The 18,824-nt window shown below is 47.3% G+C and overlaps 1 protein-coding gene across 2 annotated transcripts; it reads left to right on the top strand.

Annotated features, from left to right (window-relative positions):
- Window positions 1–10,561: 10,561 nt before the first annotated feature.
- Window positions 10,562–13,178, top strand: Foxi1 (forkhead box I1). 2 transcript variants are annotated; one of them, XM_057776827.1, is made up of 2 exons: window positions 10,562–11,117; window positions 12,901–13,178. In XM_057776827.1, exons 1-2 carry the CDS (start codon window positions 10,562–10,564, stop codon window positions 13,176–13,178), a joined length of 834 nt encoding a protein of 277 aa, XP_057632810.1. The 2 variants fall into 2 exon arrangements, with proteins under 2 accessions (XP_057632810.1, XP_057632809.1); XM_057776826.1 differs by having other exon boundaries at window positions 12,619–13,178.
- The last annotated feature ends 5,646 nt before the right edge of the window (window positions 13,179–18,824 follow it).

Here is an 18,824-nt window from a genome sequence, read left to right as displayed (position 1 = left end):
AGGAAATTCAGAGAATCATTAGATCCTACTACAAAAGCCTGTATGCCACCAAACTGGAAAATGCAAAAGAAATGGACATTTTTTTTAGATAAGTACCATATACCAAAGCTAAACCAAGACCAGGTGAATGATCTAAATAGACCCGTTAATCGCGAAGAATTAGAAACTGTCATCAAAAATCTCCCTTCCAAAAAAATCCCAGGACCAGATGGTTTCAATGCAGAATTTTACCAGAACTTCCAAGAAGAGCCAATACCTATACTCCTTAATGTATTTCACAATATAGAAACAGAGGAGTCATTGCCAAATTCCTTTTATGAAGCTACAGTTACCCTGATACCAAAACCACACAAAGACCCAACCAAGAAAGAGAATTACAGGCCTATCTCACTCATAAACATCGACGCAAAAATTCTCAATAAAATACTGGCAAACCAAATCCATGAACACATTAGAAAAATTATCCATTATGATCAAGTAGGCTTCATCTCAGAGATGCAGGGCTGGTTCAACATACGCAAATCTATCAATGTAATCCACCATATAAATAAACTGAAATAAAAAAATATGATCATTTCATTAGATGCTGAAAAATCATTTGACAAAATTCAACACCCCTTTATGATAAAGGTCTTGGACAGATTAGGGATACAAGGGTCATACCTAAATATAATAAAAGCTATTTACAGCAAGCTGACAGCTAACATTAAATTAAACGGAGAAAAACTCAAAGCCATCCCACTAAAATCAGGAACACGACAAGGACGTCCACTCTCTCCATACCTCTTCAATATAGTGCTTGAAGTTCTAGCAATAGCAATAAGACAACATAAGGGGATCAAGGGGATTCGTATTGGAAAGGAAGAAGTTAAGCTTTCGTTATTTGCAGATGATATGATAGTATACATAAGCGACCCCAAAAACTCTACCAAAGAACTCCTATAGCTGATAAACACATTTAGTAATGTGGCAGGATACAAGATTAACTCCAAAAAATCAGTTGCCTTCCTAAACACTAAGGATAAGGAAGCAGAGAGGGAAATCAGAGAAGCATCACCTTTCACGATAGCCACAAATAGCATAAAATATCTTGGAGTAACTCTGACCAAGGAAGTGAAAGATCTATTTGACAAGAACTTTAAGTCTTTGAAGAAAGAAATTGAAGAGGACACCAGAAAATGGAAGGATCTCCCTTGCTCATGGATTGGGAGGATCAACATAGTAAAAATGGCAATTCTACCAAAAGCAATCTATAGATTCAATGCAATCCCCATCAAAATTCTTCACAGATCTGGAGAAGACAATAATCAACTTTATATGGAAAAACAAAAAACCCAGGCTAGCCAAAACAATCTTATACAATAAAGGATCGTCTGGAGGCATTACCATCCCTGAGTTCAAACTCTATTACAGAGCTACAGTATTGAAAACAGCTTGGTACTGGCATAAAAACAGAGAAGTCGACCAATGGAATTGAATAGAAGACCTGGACTTTAACCCACAAACCTATGAACACCTGATTTTTGATAAAGGAGCTAAAAGTATACAATGGAAAAAAGAGAGCATCTTCAACACATTGTGCTGGCAAAACTGGATGTCAATCTGTAGAAGAATGAAAATAGATCCATATCTATCACCATGCACAAAACTCAAGTCCAAATGGATTAAAGACCTCAATATCAGCCCAAACACACTGAACCTGATAGAAGAGAAAGTGGGAAGTACTCTACAACACATGGGCATAGGAGACCACTTCCTACATATAACCCCAGCAGCACAGACATTAAGGGCAACATTGAATAAATGGGACCTCCTGAGACTGAAAAGCTTCTGTAAAGCAAAGGACACTGTCACTAAGACAAAAAGGCAACCCACTGACTGGGAGAAGATCTTCACCAACCCCGCAACTGACAAAGGTCTGATCTCCAAAATATATAAAGAACTCAAGAAACTAGACCATAAAAGGCTAATCAACCCAATTATAAAATGGGGCACTGAGCTGAACAGAGAATTCTCAACAGAAGAAGTTCAAATGGCCAAAAGACACTTAAGGTCATGCTCAATTTCCTTAGCGATCAGGGAAATGCAAATCAAGACAACTTTAAGATACCATCTTACACCTGTCAGAATGGCTAAAAAACACCAATGATAGCCTTTGCTGGAGAGGTTGTGGAGAAAGGGGTACACTCATCCATTGCTGGTGGGAATGCAAACTTGTGCAACCACTTTGGAAAACAGTGTGGCAGTTTTTCAGGAAATTCGGGATCAACCTACCACTGGACCCAGCAATACCACTCTTGGGAATATACCCAAGAGATGCCCTATCATACAACAAAAGTATATGCTCAACTATGTTCATAGCAGCATTGTTTGCAATAGCCAGAACCTGGAAACAACCTAGATGCCCTTCAATGGAAGAACGGATGAAGAAAGTATGGAATATATACATATTAGAGAACTACTCAGCAGTAAAAAACAATGACTTCTTGAATTTTGCATGCAAATGGATGGAAATAGAAAACACTATCCTGAGTGAGGTGAGCCAGACCCAAAAAGAGGAACATGGGATGTACTCACTCATATTTGGTTTCTAGCCATAAATAAAAGACATTGAGCCTATAATTCATGATCCTAGAGAAGCTACATAAAAAGGTGAACCCAAAGAAAAACATATAGGCATCCTCCTGAATATTAACCTTCATCAGGCGATGAAAGGAGACAGAGACCCACATTGGAGTACCAGACTGAAATCACAAGGTCCAATTCAGGAGCAGAAGGAGAGAGAGCAAGAGCAAGGAACTCAGGACCGCGAGGGGTGCACCCACACACTGAGACAATGGGGATGTTCTATCAGGAACTCACCAAGGCCAGCTGGCCTGGGTCTGAAAGAGCATGGGATAAAACCGGATTCGCTGAACATAGCGGACAATGAGAACTACTGAGAACTCAAGAAGAATGGCAATGGGTTTTTGATCCTACTGCACGTACTGGCTTTGTGGGAGCCTAGGCAGTTTGGATGCTCATCTTACTAGACCTGGATGGAGGTGGGTGGTCCTTGGACTTCCCACAGGGCAGGGAACCCTGATTGCTCTTAGCGCTGACAAGGGAGGGGGAAGGAAATGGGAGGCAGTGGTGGGGAGGAGGCAGAAATCTTTAATAAATAAATTAATTAATAAATAAATTAATTAATTAAAAAAAAGAATTTCAGATGTGAAGGGGTGGCTAGCATAGCTGCCTGGTAAGGAAACTAAATCCTCAGTGTGCATGCGACTGTTGGCAGCTGTGTTATTGATACGCCACATACACAGACACATGCAGCCCTCACCCCTAACCTCTCCACAGCTGGATTCAGCCGAGGTGTTTTCTAGAGACCACTGAGAAGGATGCACTGCACCTCAGGCACTGGGAAAACAGGATGAACAGGTCCTCCTCAGAGTTACCCAGGCTCATGCCTCCAGGCTCAACTGCTCCAAAACCTCCAGGTACAGAGGGATCTGCGGAAGATGCCAGGGATGCAGAAGTAACCAGGGAAACCTCTTGAAGCAAAGGTGAGGACCTAATGGCCTTTAGGAACAGGATGCAGATCACCATTGGTCCAGCTGTACTGTCCAGGAGACAATGCGTCCTCCTAGGAAGAACTAAAACATTCCTTTGGCCAGTGCAGAGTGGAGGGTTCCAAGGTCACAGGCCCAGCATAACCTTATTTCCCCTTCCCAAAGGAAAGCCAATTGTGCACGTGGCCAATGATGAACTTCCCGCCCTAGGATCTGTAATCATTCTGAAATTTAGGCTGGAGAGTTGGAGAACTCAGCACCTGACACCCCACAGATATGGACTTGTGGCACTTGGTATTCAGGGTACAGATGTGAGATTTTTGTCACTGTGCAAGCCTCATGAGTGTACTTGCCACAAACCTAGATGGTCTGGGCCAGTCACTCCAGATGGGCTCTTGTTACAGTGGAGTGGCAGTGGAGGGACACGGAGAAGGCAAGACCCAGGAGGCTGCTACCGATGTCACCGTGCATGCTGTTTTACAATCCATTTTGTATAAGAAGGAATGCACTGTGTAATCGCAGTAAGTAAATAAACAGTAACATGGTCGTTTATCATGCAATATTATGTGCTGTGTGTATTGTGGCTAATATAGGCTCGGATGACAGGCAGCACTCTGTGTTTATACTAACAGCACAAACACAAAAGGGATGCGTTTCTACAGCATCATCACAGCTGTAAGACATAGGCAGGCAGTAGGAATTCTCAGCTCCATTGCACCCAATGGGGTCACCACTGTATGTGAGACAGTCAATCACGCTATTGGCCAGAAAACATTACATGACACATGACTGTATTCTGCATAGGCAGAACCTCGGTTTCCTCTACGAGTACGCCATTGGCTCATGGGATTGATAGTTTGAGAAGGTGAATATTTGGGGCAGGGATGTGAGACCCAAGTTGAGTGTGCTGGAGAGGAAAGTGCCAATTCCAATCTAGCGTTTCCTTCCCCAGGGGTTCTCTTCAGAGGTGACTTTAGAAGGAAGGGAATGGATTTGGTGAAGAGCAGAGGGACAGAAGGAGAAGGAGACAGTAAGACTGGAGCAGGCAGTTTAAACTAGACTCCTCCTGCCCCCGGGAGAGAGTAGAAAAAAAAGTTGAAACCCACCAAACTCACAGAGCACAAAGTATTCTGACTTATGTGGTGATTTATAAAGTATGAATTCATCTCTTTAGAGTCTGTAATTAGTAACCCTTATAGTCATCAGGGTTTAGAGCCCAAACTCTTGTAATAAGAAGCACAATTGACCCTATTGCTTTCTCTTAATAACTTAATAACTCCAGTGAGAAGATTTTTGTGACAGGAGTTACTTTATGGCAACTTATGAAGTTGGCTGAGTTCAGAACCAGAACGATGCAAGACCTAAAGAACCTGTCCTTCCTACTCATGAAGCCGACTCTTGGCAGTCCAGTTTCAGAAGAATCACAGAACCTTATCCTTAAAGTTAGTTGACCAGGATTTAAAAATAGGGCAGCCATTTAAAAACATTCTAAATAGGCCAAGCAGCAAAACACCCTACAAGAGGGGTCAGTCTCAGCAACCTCGTGGCCTGCGGAGACAGCCTAACCTGTGCCGAATCACGGACAGAATGACTGTTGCCCACGTGTTGTTTCACGGGCTGTATTACTTAAGTCTTTGCAACAGATCATGGAGATGAGAAAGCAGAACCCCCAAGGCTAAACAGCACTGAGACTCTCAGAAAACACAGTTGCAGGAATAGAATTCAGATCCATGCAGCTCAAACACGGCCAGGCTGCCTCCTAAAGACTCAACTTCATTCCAACCAAGTACTCACTATGCCAGGGCAGAGAGACAAGGGATTTTTCTTAAGGGTCATGCCTCCTTCATACAATATTTCTTGACCTGTCCTGGGAGCACTACACTTGACGCTTTCACTTACGCCTCTTGCCCTTTCTTACCAAACCATTGGTCTGGCCTGGAACTTGTATTCAAGTACCTCTCTCTGTCCTGCTTTTAAAGAAAAGACCGCCAGAGGGCGGTATTGACCTATTTTTTTCTTCCTAAGCACAGTAGCCGCCAAAAAGTATGAACAGCACCCTCAGCTTGGGGAACACCCCAGCTAGAAGACTTCTACCAACCTCTCCCTGGGGCACAGGCATCATCCCTGTGTCAAGTCCCCAAATATCTCAAAACATGCTCTTGTGACTGTTGCTGGCTAGGCAGAGTAAGAGAACCAGGTAGGAGCTGGTTGTGCTTATGGGAAGCCATTTGTAGATAGTAGGGATGCAACACTGAGACTCTCACCTCATCTTGCAGACAAGAAAACTATAGTGCAAGAGTTTTAAACTAGTCCCTGCCCTGACTCCCCATCACAAGCCATTTTCTACCCCAAGAACCTCCTCAAAACCTGGGAACTGATTGCTGTTTCATGTGTAGAAAGGAGAACAAACCCACAGAGCAAGCCCCCATCAAGGGCAAAGGCACAGGACAGGTAAGATTCATGAACCCCTGCTACTACAACCACAGCTGGTAGGACCTCCGCGTCTCCCACTCCCTGGAGTCCCTGCATCCCACATGAGAACTGGGTTTTTACAATGTCTGCAAGCCCACTGTGTAGTCCTTAAGGCAACACTCAGAGGCAGTTGGATTTTTTTTCCTTTACCAACGGAGAAATTGAGACCCAGAACCATCAATCTGCTATCAGAGGTATCATAGTGTCTTAGGAATCCAAGGAAGAGTGAAACTCTAAGCCCAGCGCCAGGGCCTGGCTTCTCCTCTCCCTGGGCGTGCGGCAGTTGGTCTGCTTCAGACCCAGCACACAGCCGGCAGCCAAGTCTGTTCTCACCTGTTTCCTCCGTGGTTATCCACCTGCCCTGAGCCTTTTGTCCCCAGCTCCGAGCAAGAAAACCAAATCCTCATTCCACAGTGTGGTGTGCAGAGCTAAGTGAACCATTGTTTGTGAAACTTCATAGTAGAGGGGCCCGTCCTCTCGGTAGCTGAATTGACATTAAGTCTCTAAAGATGCAAGATGACCATCTACCTCTCGAACTCAAGGCCAGCTGTGTCTGAAACTGGTCAGTTAGTCCAGTCCGGTGTCTGTGAGTTGGCCCTCTCTGCAGAGCGTAAGGTACCCCAGGCCTCTGGACCAGTCAAAACAACAGTGGAATGCTGGGAACACTCACGAGACCCTTCCTCTCTCCCTCCAGGGGCATTGCTCCCAAATGGCCAAAGCAAACAGAGGAAGACACAATGCTGGGCCCTCTGCCCAGAGCCACCTCCCTTGTCATTGCCTGGCCTCCAGAACTGGCCACTGTCATTCATTTTCACTGTCTGCCCTTTTGACCGCTTCCAGGCTCTGTGCTATCTGTGAATCGCATAATCTTTTCCTTCACTTGCCTTGAGGAGGATACCATTTGTGTGTCCACGTTACGGATAAACAAAGCTAGGCCTTGTAAGATTAGGAAACTTGGCCCAGATCACACAACTACCAAATGGCAAAGCTGGGATCAATCCCAAAGACTGCATTTGTAACGCTCTATTGTCTTGTCGCTTGTATGGCACGTGGGGCTCAGAACACGTGAGTGTTCTCACTCAAGAAGGTGTCTTTCTGTAGCATATTAAATTAACTGCCTCTGTAGCCTTCCCTGGGACAGCTCAGACCTACTCCTCAATCTTTATGTGTTTGTCTGCTTGTCTGTTCATATGATTAGCCAGGACACATTTCCTCAGATTTGAATTTCTCTTCTGGGAATTCTTGAAAGGTCTAAGAACAACTTCATCTACAGGTGAGATGTTTGGGTCTTTCCCCAGAAGGTCCAGGCTTGGCCAGGCGGCTGCTGCTGTTTATCCCTCCACAGTGCCTGAGCCAGGATTTATGAAAATCTGAAATGAATTCCCCTGGTCTAAGGGCTCACCCTATGATGATGTACAGGGACTAAGGTTCCCACCCTCTGCCCTCTGGGGACCAGACAGGGCCTCCTACAACAAGCCAGGGTTTTTGGGTGGTGGGAGTGCGGGGAGAAACTGATCCGTATGTAACTCAGGAGACTCAATTGTGCATGTCTCTAAAAATGTCTCCTAGCCAGGAGACTCCTCACAGGAACCCCATCATCTGCCAATATCAGAGTCTGGCTATGTGATCTATGACACTGAACATGACCCTTGTCCATTCCTTTCACTGTAATTCTTGTCCCTCTTCCCCTGGTTGGTAAAAGCCACCAATTATCACACAAGGTGTAAGCTCCTGGAGGGTCTGATTGTGTACATCAAGTCCAGAGCGACCACCGTATAACGTCCATCACTGCCTCTCTGTGCCAAGCAAAACGATTTTCTTCACAACCATGTTGTGAGTTAAGGACGTTTCCCACTTTCACCTGAGAAAATTGAGAATGGGAAGAGCTAAATCACCTTTAAGGACCAGCCCGAGGAAAGCTAGGATTGGTAGGTGGGTACACCAGAGCTCAGAACCTGTGTTTGCTGTGACCCTAACACTGCTTCTTTATGGGTTCATGCCTGTGCATGTACCGATATGTGTGCATATGTGTATGCTTGTGTGCATGTGTGTTTGCACATGCACACGGGTGACCATAGAGACCTGAGAAGGCACTGGATTCTGCAGAGCTGGAGTTACAGTTGGTCACGAGTTGCCCAGTGTGGGTTCTGGGAACTGAACTTGGGTTCTCTGAAGATCAAACACTCTGCCCTGCTGAGCGATGCCTCCAGACCCCTTCTTTCTGATATTTTACATTTTTCCCCAAAACAAAGCAATGACATGCTTGCTTCTCGAACCTCTTAAATTAGAAACTACACAAAACAAACTCTCCATCCATAAAATTAATCTTTACATTTCTCTATCTTGTATTTGTGTATATATATGAAAATAGATTTGGCTTTATTTTTTTTAATTGAAGTCCATTTCTCCAAGTTTCATTTAAACCCAGCCATATTTCCACTAATATCTAATTGTTCTTCCACAATCTACTTTTCATAACTGCCTAAGGCCACAGCATTTGGAGGAGGCACTCGTTAACGAACCAAGCCCTCATTGCTGGCCATGTGGTAGCAATGATTCGTTATGGTGATGTAATAAGCAAAGCCACGGTGGAGATTCAACACCACATCTCCGCTCTGTCTAGTTCTAGAAAATGAACACTGAAAAGTAGAGCTGCAAGATTAATTGTACAGCTTTTCACCCATAGTGCTGCATGCCCTTTGGGTGTATTTTGAAAATTCAGGGCTCCACCATCAGCCCTTTGGGTGTATTTTGAAAATTCAGGGCTCCACCATCGGCTAGCTAAGGCTTCCTAGTTGAGAGACTAAACAAAAATGTGCTCGCTATGGTTTTAGTGTGCTGAAAAACCATGCCAAGTTTACTTATTTTGAACCTCGGGGAGCTTTTAGAGTCTAAAGTTTAGACCCGGTTAGGGAAGCCCTTTCCCTGACTGTCCATGAAGGGGACAGGCAGCTCCTTGGAATCTAGGGAAAACACTCCCACACAGTTCTCTCCTCACCAGGCACCCAGACATTGCACATGGAAGCAGCTTCGTGGTACTTACATTCAGCGTATGACCTGGTAAAGCTGTCCAGGAGATTAGAATGAGAAGGCCTATGCAAGCAACCTCTCTTGGTGACGCCCGCAGCCTCGAAGAAACATGGCGTCTGCAGGAAGAGACGAGTCAGGAGAAGGAAGTGGAGCTGAAAGGCAGCGGGAGGTATTAGAGACAGCTTGCATCAATTTTCCTCCAGCTGACTCATCAGAGAGATGGTTCAGCTGTTTCCAGATCTCATCAGGAAAGAATTGCCTGCCCCAGAGGAGCCCTCCAGTCACCGCCCCCGCCCCCCAGCTCAGAGCCTAGTGTGTATGGACAACTTTAAAGCCTGGAGAGGGAAGCTCAGCAAACTGCTTTCTAGCTGGGGTCTACAATAGAACCCCAAGGCGAGCGCCCTGGCTGAGAAGCTAAGGGAAGCTGGGCCTAGCTGTAAGCATTGTCTCAGAAGCTGGAAGACTGGGGAAGAGCGTGGGCACCTGGGGACCCTGGTGTTGCCCCAGCTTCCTCCATGCCAGAGGCTTCTGTACAACAACTTCCCCCAACATTAGACAACTGAAGATCTGGGGATACCGCTGTGCCTTAGCGCTAGAAATAAACTTGTATCATTTCTCCCTAAAATCCAGTTCCCGCCCTCTCCCTTCTGATGATCTCTTTAAGGAGCCTGCTCATCTTGGTGGCTCCCCAGGCCATGTCCACTGTAGCCTTCCCACTGCCTTCTTTCCATCTGCAATGTGTGTGTGTGTGTGTGTGTGTGCGCGTGCGCGCATGTGTGCATGTGCATGCGTGTACTCACGTGCGTGCGTGCTTGCGTGTGTGTGTGTGTGTGTGTGTGTGTGTGTGTGTTAGGAGCAGAAGGGCCGCACGAGTCCTCTTCAGAAGCCAAGCTCCCCTCTGACTCTCTAGGCATTGGGGACCTCTTGGCCGCTCTAGAAAATGCATCTTCCCTTCCAAAGCCCAAAGCATGAGCTGCTGATAATGGGAATGGGGGGGGGGGCATTGGTTAAAGAATGGGGGACAGAGGTGAACGGAGAAATGAGGGTGGAGAGCAAGAAACAGGAGGGAATGGGAGACAGAGACAGAAAAAGAACCAGATGTAGAGAAAGGGAAACAAAGTATGAAAAACAAGGAAACACAGAATAAGCTGTAGAGAAGACAGGCAGGAGGGAGAAAGAGAAAGTGAGGAGGGAGAAGAACTGAAAGGGAAAGAAAGGTAAGCTGGGATGCTGGGAAAATAAGCAGGAGGATTGAAGGGAACCCTTGTCATTTGGGGTATCAGCTGTAAGGGTATCATTAGTGGAGACCAAGGCCACAGCCAGCAGGGAAAAGAGAGAGGGAGGCGGGTCCTGGCCTCTGCTGGCAGGTGGCCGCCCCTGGGTGGGGCCACCCAGCCAAGCCCTCGGGGTATAAGTCACAGGAGGCCAGGGCCAGCTGAACACCTGTCAGGGACAGCTCCAGAGAGCACAGGTGCAGCAGGTGGCTACCCGAACCCAGCCCCAGCATGAGTTCCTTCGACCTCCCGGCACCCTCGCCACCACGATGCAGCCCCCAGTTCCCCAGCATCGGCCAGGAGCCCCCCGAGATGAATCTTTACTATGAGAACTTCTTCCACACCCAGGGCATGCCCAGCCCTCAGCGCCCCCCCTCCTTCGAGGGTGGTGGAGAGTATGGGGCCACCCCTAATCCCTACCTCTGGCTCAATGGGCCAGCCATGACCCCACCACCCTACTTGCCTGGCACCAACGCCAGCCCCTTCCTGCCCCAGGCCTATGGCATGCAAAGGCAGCTCCTGCCCAGCGACCTGGGCTGGCTACCTATCCCGTCTCAGGAGGAGCTCATGAAGCTGGTGCGCCCACCATATTCCTACTCAGCCCTCATTGCCATGGCCATCCACGGTGCACCTGACCAGCGCCTCACGCTGAGCCAGATCTACCAGTATGTGGCCGACAACTTCCCCTTTTACAACAAGAGCAAAGCCGGCTGGCAGAACTCCATCCGCCACAACCTCTCTCTCAACGACTGCTTCAAGAAGGTGCCCCGCGACGAGGACGACCCAGGTAAGAGAGCGGTGCCTAAGGAGTAGGCGTCCAGCCCTTGGGAGGCTGCAGCTATCCCTCAGGACTGAGTTCATTTCTTCTCCGAACTGTATTCTAGAAAGTTCTAACTACTGCTGCCACTCTATCCACAAAACTGGGAGCTGCTAGGAGACAGGGCTAAGAGGAACCCTGCAGGGGAAGGGGACAATGTGGAAGCAGATGCAGGCTTCGGTGTCTCAGGGAAGTTGCATTTGCTGAACCTCGGCTTCCTTATCTGAATTCAAAATTGTTTCTGCACGGTCTTTATTGTGGGGGGAAAAGCTCAATATGCTGCAGTCATTATGATTCACTGAACTTCAGTGGCCAGCACAGAAGTCCTTAGTAGGACTAGAACAAGCCAAGCCCAAGTGTGTCGCAGCCACACCTGTAGCAGAGAGGACCTGGCCTTGGCTGGGCACCATTGATGGCCTCGTGGCATGCCTCTCTGCATGTCCTCCCCTCCACACAGAACTTCCTTTAATTCTGGCAGCCCCCTGCAGGGGGCCTCTCAGTGAACCCATTGCTCAGATGAGGAAAACAGCATTCAGGAGTGACGCTGCCTTCCCAAAGTGACAGATTAGAGTGGTAGAGATGGCACTTGACTTAAACCCAGCTCTCCCACTGAGACTGGAATGTTCCTTTCAAATGATGAGCCATAGACATTTGCAGAGAGAAATGTAAAATATTCCTCAATCCAGTTTCCAGAATGGAAGCCTAGTTTGGTTCTCATACAGGAAGCCAGGGTAAGGCTTGGAGCCCTACCTCTGCCCCTCTTTGAAGTCAGCCTTTGTCAGATCTGTTTGTCCCTCAGAAGAGAGCCTGTCCCATGCAAGGTGTTCCCCCGCATTCCAGCTCAGAGTAGCAGGGAAGAGACAGGGTTTCTCTTCTGGTGGCACCTCAGCTGTATGTCTCTTGGACACATGTAGTTTGTCCTTTCCCACAGTGAGTCTGGGGAGATGGGAACTTTCCAGGCAAGAAAACTGAGATTTGGCCAAAGACTTTGTCACTGAGGAACAGAGCTAGGACTCAAGTCCATCTTAAAGGAGATATCCAGAAATCTAAAACTGTTTCTGGGCTTTTCCTGAACCTTAGTAAGAAATAGACGCCCTAACCAGTACCATGCCCCTCTCTGGATCCCTGCACCCAGACACTTTACCCTTAAAGGATCAACCTTGCAAACTCCTTCAGGCCCTACGCTGCTTTTCTGTGCACTCTCCGGAGCCTCTTGTGTGGGGAGTGGGGGGGGGCATTTAGAGAGAGAAGGGTGTGCAGAAGAATGCTCAGAGAGAGGTAGGTGTGTGGGGTGTGTTAGAGAGAGGTAGTGGTAGGGTGAGCAAATGTTTGTGGAATTTCTCCGCTTCTGTCCTGGCTTTGTTCTTCTTTGCATTGTTGCCCTTGATTTTAGCTTAGGACGTTGCAGACCAATAGAATGAGGCTTGTGTCCATTACTCTGTTTTCTTAATGTCGCCCACTTTTGTCTCAGGCAAAGGGAATTACTGGACTCTGGATCCCAACTGTGAGAAGATGTTTGACAATGGAAACTTCCGCAGGAAGAGGAAGAGAAAATCGGATGCTTCCTCTAGCGCCAGCTCCTTGGTTTCAGAGAAAACAGAGAGCAGCCTCCTGGCAGGCAGTCCCAAGTCCACAGAGCCGCAGGACGTCTTAGACACTGCCTCGCCAGACACCACCAGCTCCCCAGAGAAGCGGTCCTCCCCTGCCCCCTCAGGCACCCCATGTCTCAACAACTTCCTCTCCACCATGACAGCCTATGTGAGTGGGACAAACCCCATGGGCCGCTCCGTGGCCACACCAGGACTGAACCCAGAGCCTGCTGACAAGATGGGGCAGAACTCACTGGGTTTCAACTCATACACCCCCCTCACCAACCTCAGTAGCCATGGGAGTGGGGGTGAATGGGCCAACCCGGTACCCACCAATGCTCTTGGCTATGGAGGCTCTGTCCTCAACCAGTTCAGCCCACATTTCTACAATAGCATTAACACCAACAGTGTGCTCTTCCCCAGGGAAGGCACTGAAGTCTAGGGACAGAACAGCTTCTGGCCCACAGAGCTGTCAAGGGGACAGTAATGGAGGTCCTCCAGACCAGACCCTCCACAACCCCAACATCTGAGACACCTGAACTCCGCAGACAGCACAGGAAACTAGAAAGAGTCTGTATTCTTTCTAGAACACTGTCGAGTGCTTCTGATCATTGTATCTGAATCCACACAGATTTGATAACTACAACGGGCGTACCAGTGTCAGCTCGCCACAGTGAAGAGGCCATTTGTTGAGCCCTTACTATGTTCTGGGCCCTGCCATGGGCTTTTAAGTGACATGACCCCACTATGGACAGTCATACTTTGAAGTTCACGTGACCCTCTCCACTTGACAGATCTTGAAAGTAAGGCTTGAGAATGTTGTCAGCTTTTCCAGAGTCATGAAAATGAGAGAAAAAGATGTCAAAGCAGGGTCTGGGTAGCCTTCAAAGACTGGACCAGAGGAGGCAGTGATGGAGGAACTGGTGGAGAGGATCTGCATAAGAAGCTGGTTAGGGCTAGGTATATGGTTATACCTCTCCAGTGCCTTCTGGTTACCCATCAGAATTCAGTGCCAACTTGGGCATGACTCATCCCCACCTGTTCTTCCTCTTCTTGCCCCAGCTTACGCAGGTGCTCCTTTAGCTACCACTGAAGAGGGCAAGCCAACAAACAGCAGGATGCCCAGTGAAATGTCCCCCTGGGACAGTACCTCTAGGAGATACAATATGGGGGTCTCAGTTTCCTGGCCCCTCTCAGAACTTGAGCAGAGACAGAGGTCAGTGCAAAGAGTGGTATATACCCCTAACCCCGCAGCCCAGCACCTCCAACCCAAAAAATCTTGTAAAACCCTGCTTCCTGTGTGTGTATGTCATGGACCAGTGAACAAGATATGGTTCGGACTTCCAAGAGAAACAAGGCCAAGTCAGCAGAATAAGCATGTCCCTTTGATAGCCGTGGAGAGGTGGACACTTGTCTGAGAAAGCAATGGCCTTGAAGGAGGGGCCCTCTGCCCTCGGAGGGCAGGGAGGCTGTGAGCACAGCCTCTGGGACTGTTCTCCCTTGGTTTTGTAAGTTACTTTATATAACTGTGGTATCTTATCACAGTATAGCCTCAGAAGTGTTGTTTGCTTTTCTTATTTCTCTTGAATTAAAAAGAAGAAAGAAAGAAAGCTGTTCAGAAGTGTGTGACCCTTTCTTGAGAGTTGTCCTGTTTCTCAGTTGAAACCTGAGGCTGAAGGTGCTTGGGGCAGGAAGCAGAGAAGAATGGGTATCAAGACTTTCCCGTGGCTACATTGCCTTGAAGCTAGTCAGAGGCTCCCAGGGTAAAGACAGTTACAGGGATGGGGTAGATACAAACCTGGAAGGAACCTTGTGTCACAGACCACATGAATATGGACATAGCCCAGCTTCACAGCTCATGCAAACCTCATGGTTGTGCTGTGAGCGTGCGCAGTCATGTGGAGGGCACAGTTTGTCCAGTCAGGTGAAAACGCAGGGCCAAGGGGGTGGAGCCTGAAGTACACATGGGCTCCCTGCCCAAGTCCCTCTGGCATCTGCACTCATCACTCATCAGCCGTGGCCTCTACCAGTAGCAGCAGGCCTGTTTTCCCTGGTGACATTCCATAGTCCATGGCACTGAACATGGTAACATGTGTGCATTGAAGCTGGAGGTCTTCTACTTGAGGGTTTCTTCCCTGATTGAGAAGAGAAAGGGCTCAAGTCGGGGTAGCTGGGTGAACTCTTTATCTCTGAAGTGGCAAAGGGGAGCTGTTGAGCCACAGTAATGCTATGATGATCGGCACATCCACCCTGGGTTTTCTGCATGCCGGGCTCTGTTTTTGGACTTGACTCCCTTTCTGTGTTTTATCTATAAAACCATCTAAAGTTGCCGTCCCTTGATTTCCACGTTATTGGTAAGAAGATCAAGTCCCTGAGAAATTCTTCAGCCCTGGGAGCCACATATCCAGGATTCACAGGCTACATGGAAGGCACTGAGAGAGGCCTTTTCCGCAGCTGTTAACAGAGAGCACAGGGCTTGGTGCAAGAACACACAATCGTGAAAAACAGAAGCAGTGGCAGGCACATCGTTCTGCAGTGAGACTCGCTGCTCATGTGTGGCAGTGGCTGAGGAGAGGGGAAGGGATAGCGTGTCTGCCCTACAAAGTCAGAATAAGCTGTCCCTTGCTGCCTGCTGCTGGGAGGACCAGGGACTCTGCCTCTGGGGCAATGGAAATGGAGGCAGAGTTAAAATATAGATTCCTGAAACCCAAACCAGGATTATTTTTGGTCACACTACATGCCACTATCCCCAGATTTGCCCAGATCCCAGAGACCCACCCTCACCATTGCCTGTCTCACTGCCTGCTCCCATCTTCAACTTCTTCCGCATGCAGAGATGCAATTAGTTAGGGAACTGGGCAAGGACAGGGATGGGAAGGGACCCAAAGAAAGCCAAACCACCCCAGAGGGAGCCAGCAACTTCAAACCAAACTCCACAACTTGATCCTGTAGTTTTCTTTGGCTCAAAATTGAACGGGGACAGCACCAGAGAAGAAGTCTGGGATTCCAAAATGTAGAGACTCTGACAGCTCTCACCTGAGTCTGTGCAGGGGGAGTCTCTGAGTAGCATCTGGGGGGTCACAGGAAAAGGGGGCACATGGCTGGGTGCAGGGGAAGGAGGGAAGCTAGCAAGAAGATCTTCGCCGTTCAATCTTAGTGGATGCTCCAAGTTGGAGAGAGGGAAGCTGGCAAGAAGGAATAAGGAATGAAGACAAGAATTAGTTGGCCTAGCAAGGTTATAAATATAACTAATTCATCAGGCATTCATGCTTTGGCTTTGAAAGCCTTCTCCAGCATCAAGAAGACTCTAAGAGGAAGGCTGCCCATAGTGGAGGGACCAAGAAGGCCGCATAGAGAGGTGAGACACACCAGGGATTTATACAGTCACCTTCACACCACCTATCCTCAGTTAGAAGGCCTGCATTTCCAACGCAAAGGTTCGGGGGGAAACATCTCAAAGCAGACTACATAATATAGATTATATGACATGTTATATACATATGCAATAATCTCACTTCTTTTAATGGGTAAATTTGCAAGGAAGTAAAAGTCAGGAAATGCTACCCACAACTGTCCCAGGCACTTTCTGGTGGGTGGTGAAAAACAAGGTAGACCCTTCCCTGGGTCATATAGCATATCTTTGTGTTTAGTGACGAGACTGTCTGCCCAGGTCACTATTTTTAGAAACCTTCTCCAGTGAAAGGAGCCCAAGGGGCTTGCTATGTTGATGCATGGCCCCAGCCTACGCAATAACTGACCAGCCTCTAGAGTAGCACCTGACCAGGCTTGTTTCCAGTGACGGGGGAGGAATGGGTTTCCTTAGCTCAGGCATGGCCTTTGTGAAGACACATCGGGGCTACATTATAATGAAAGGGCTACATTATAATGTGAGGCCAGCAGCTTAAATAAAAACACGTCCCCACCAAAATCTTGTTTGTTACAAGGTCAAAGCCAAGCAAATGGGAGTTTGGTGAGGACTTCAGCTAGGTGAAGCTGGCATTGGTATCCCTGGCAGATGAGACAGATCTGTATGCAGGACTGGAAAAACCATGATAAGGCATATGGAGAGAAAAACTGGTCAACAGAAGAATCACATGGGAGTCATAGCTGTGTGGGAACATGTTGGCATGCGTGGGAGTTGTAGATGCGTGGGAACATGTTGGCATGCATGGGAGTTGTAGATTCTTTTGCCATTGTGGTTTGTGCAGACATTCTTGTGACAGGAGCCTCCTGAGGGTGCTTACCTCCCAACCTGTTCCCGCTGTTTTATGGCACATGGCTGTATGAGCGCTGGGAAACCATGCCTATAGCAACCATATGTCCTTACAGTGTTAGACCCTCACACAGGTGCTGCCATTTTCTCTCCATTTGTCTAGAGTTTAAAGGCCAAAGACTCTAAGGAAAAGAACCTCATCTGATGCTTTTCAGGGAACTCTTCACAGTTCCTGGTTGAAGGGAATGTGCTTGTTCAGTGTTGAATGAACGACAGGGTATACAAAAGCATGACCGTAGTCTGAGAATAGTTATTAGTCATGTCTGTCTGTCTCTTTATACCCAGGAGCAGTTCCAGTGTCCTCAACCCTCAGCCTTGCTACTACAACATTCCTAACACTCTAGGAGACAGTGGGATGGGTGACAGCTCTCTAGACTAGCTTTCAAAGTCAACCCCTATCAGTGCTAGCTCTTTCCTGAAATAGTTGGGTGCTTTCTGTCCAGAAATAATTGGATTTACCTGAGTCTAGATTGCAAGAAAAGGGCAATGATAAACCCTTTTCATCATAAAGAAAATGATAAACACACACACACACACACAAACAAGATTGTGTATGGCTCTGACACCAGACCCTTGCCTGCTTGGGTAACTATGTTGGAATGGGGTAGACCCGGTTTTTATAGCAAAGACAGAAGGTTAACAGTCACCATTATAATCTGCCAGCACTGGGAAGGAAAGATCATAAAACAAGCTAAGGAATAAGAATGCAGGCTTAGGATCTAGTCTGAGTTAGGATTCAAACTTAACTGGCTCTTGGACCCGCTGACAACGCTGGGCCAGTGGCCTCTCTTCTCTGAGACTCCTTGGTCGTCTACTAGGTGGAGACGAACAAAGGGGCCAACATCAGCATTTCCAGTAGAATCAAGTAAGAGAGTATAGATAAAAAGACCAGAACTGCCTTTCTAAGAGGAAATCCTCTTAAAGTATCAATTTTCTACAAATCAATGCCCCCTTGTTTGTTTGATTAATGGTTTTTTATTTTAAATTATCTTTGAAGAACTAAGGCATAATTGTCTAAAACCTAAGAAACGTAGAAGTTATAGAAATAATGCAGTCTCAGCCGGGTGGTGGTGGTGCACACCTTTAATCCCAGTACTCAGGAGGCAGAGGCAGGCAAATCTTTGTAAGTTCAAAACCAGCCTTGTCCACAAGAGCTAGTTCCAGAACAAGGCTCCAAAGTGACATAGAAACCCTGTCTTAAAAAACAACAACAACAACAACAAAAAGAAAGAAAGAAAGAAAGAAAGAAAGAAAGAAAGAAAGAAAGAAAGAAAGAAAGAAATAATGCAGTCTCTCCCCACCATTCCACCCCACATGCCTTTCCTAACCCAGCCTTTTGGGAAATGTCAAACAAAGGGCCAGTCTGGAGGTCCTGCCTCCATTCACATGATTCCAAACTCCCAAATTGAGAGGTAACACTTGAAGTGGGTAACGTGGGAGCTCCATCCACAGTAGAATCTAAAAGTGCCAGAAAAATCCACACCACACAGCATGCCTGTGCGTGTACACACACTTGTTCACACTTGTCCCCAGGTATGGGAAGGCATTGATTTTGACAGGGAATGAAGATTTGTGCTATAGCCTGAGACCATAATGCAATCTCCCAGGCCCTCCCAAAGAGCGGAATAAAATGATCTCTCAGAAGTCCAGTTCTGAGGTTATAGCTTTTAAGTCTGAGGAAATTGAACCCCACATAGTAAATAAAACTGAACCCGAACCTTCTCACCTGTCTGTACCAGGTGTGTACTCAGGCACTCACAGATTGGCTGCCTGTGTTTTGTGTCTCCACACTTCCCCACACCACCTACATAAAAA

This window comes from Chionomys nivalis, chromosome 7 (genome assembly GCF_950005125.1).
Source record: "Chionomys nivalis chromosome 7, mChiNiv1.1, whole genome shotgun sequence".
In the NCBI taxonomy this organism is placed as follows: domain Eukaryota; kingdom Metazoa; phylum Chordata; class Mammalia; order Rodentia; family Cricetidae; genus Chionomys; species Chionomys nivalis.
The sequence above is the reverse complement of the archived record's forward strand: the minus strand, read 5'-3'. Positions and strand labels throughout refer to the sequence as shown.

Excerpts from the sequence above, each read along its gene's own strand:
- Foxi1 (XM_057776826.1), top strand. The coding sequence starts at position 10,562 with ATGAGTTCCTTCGACCTCCCGGCACCCTCGCCACCACGATGCAGCCCC. Across the intron at positions 11,118-12,618 it reads CCGCGACGAGGACGACCCAG|GCAAAGGGAATTACTGGACT; the intron begins GTAAGAGAGCGG and ends CTTTTGTCTCAG.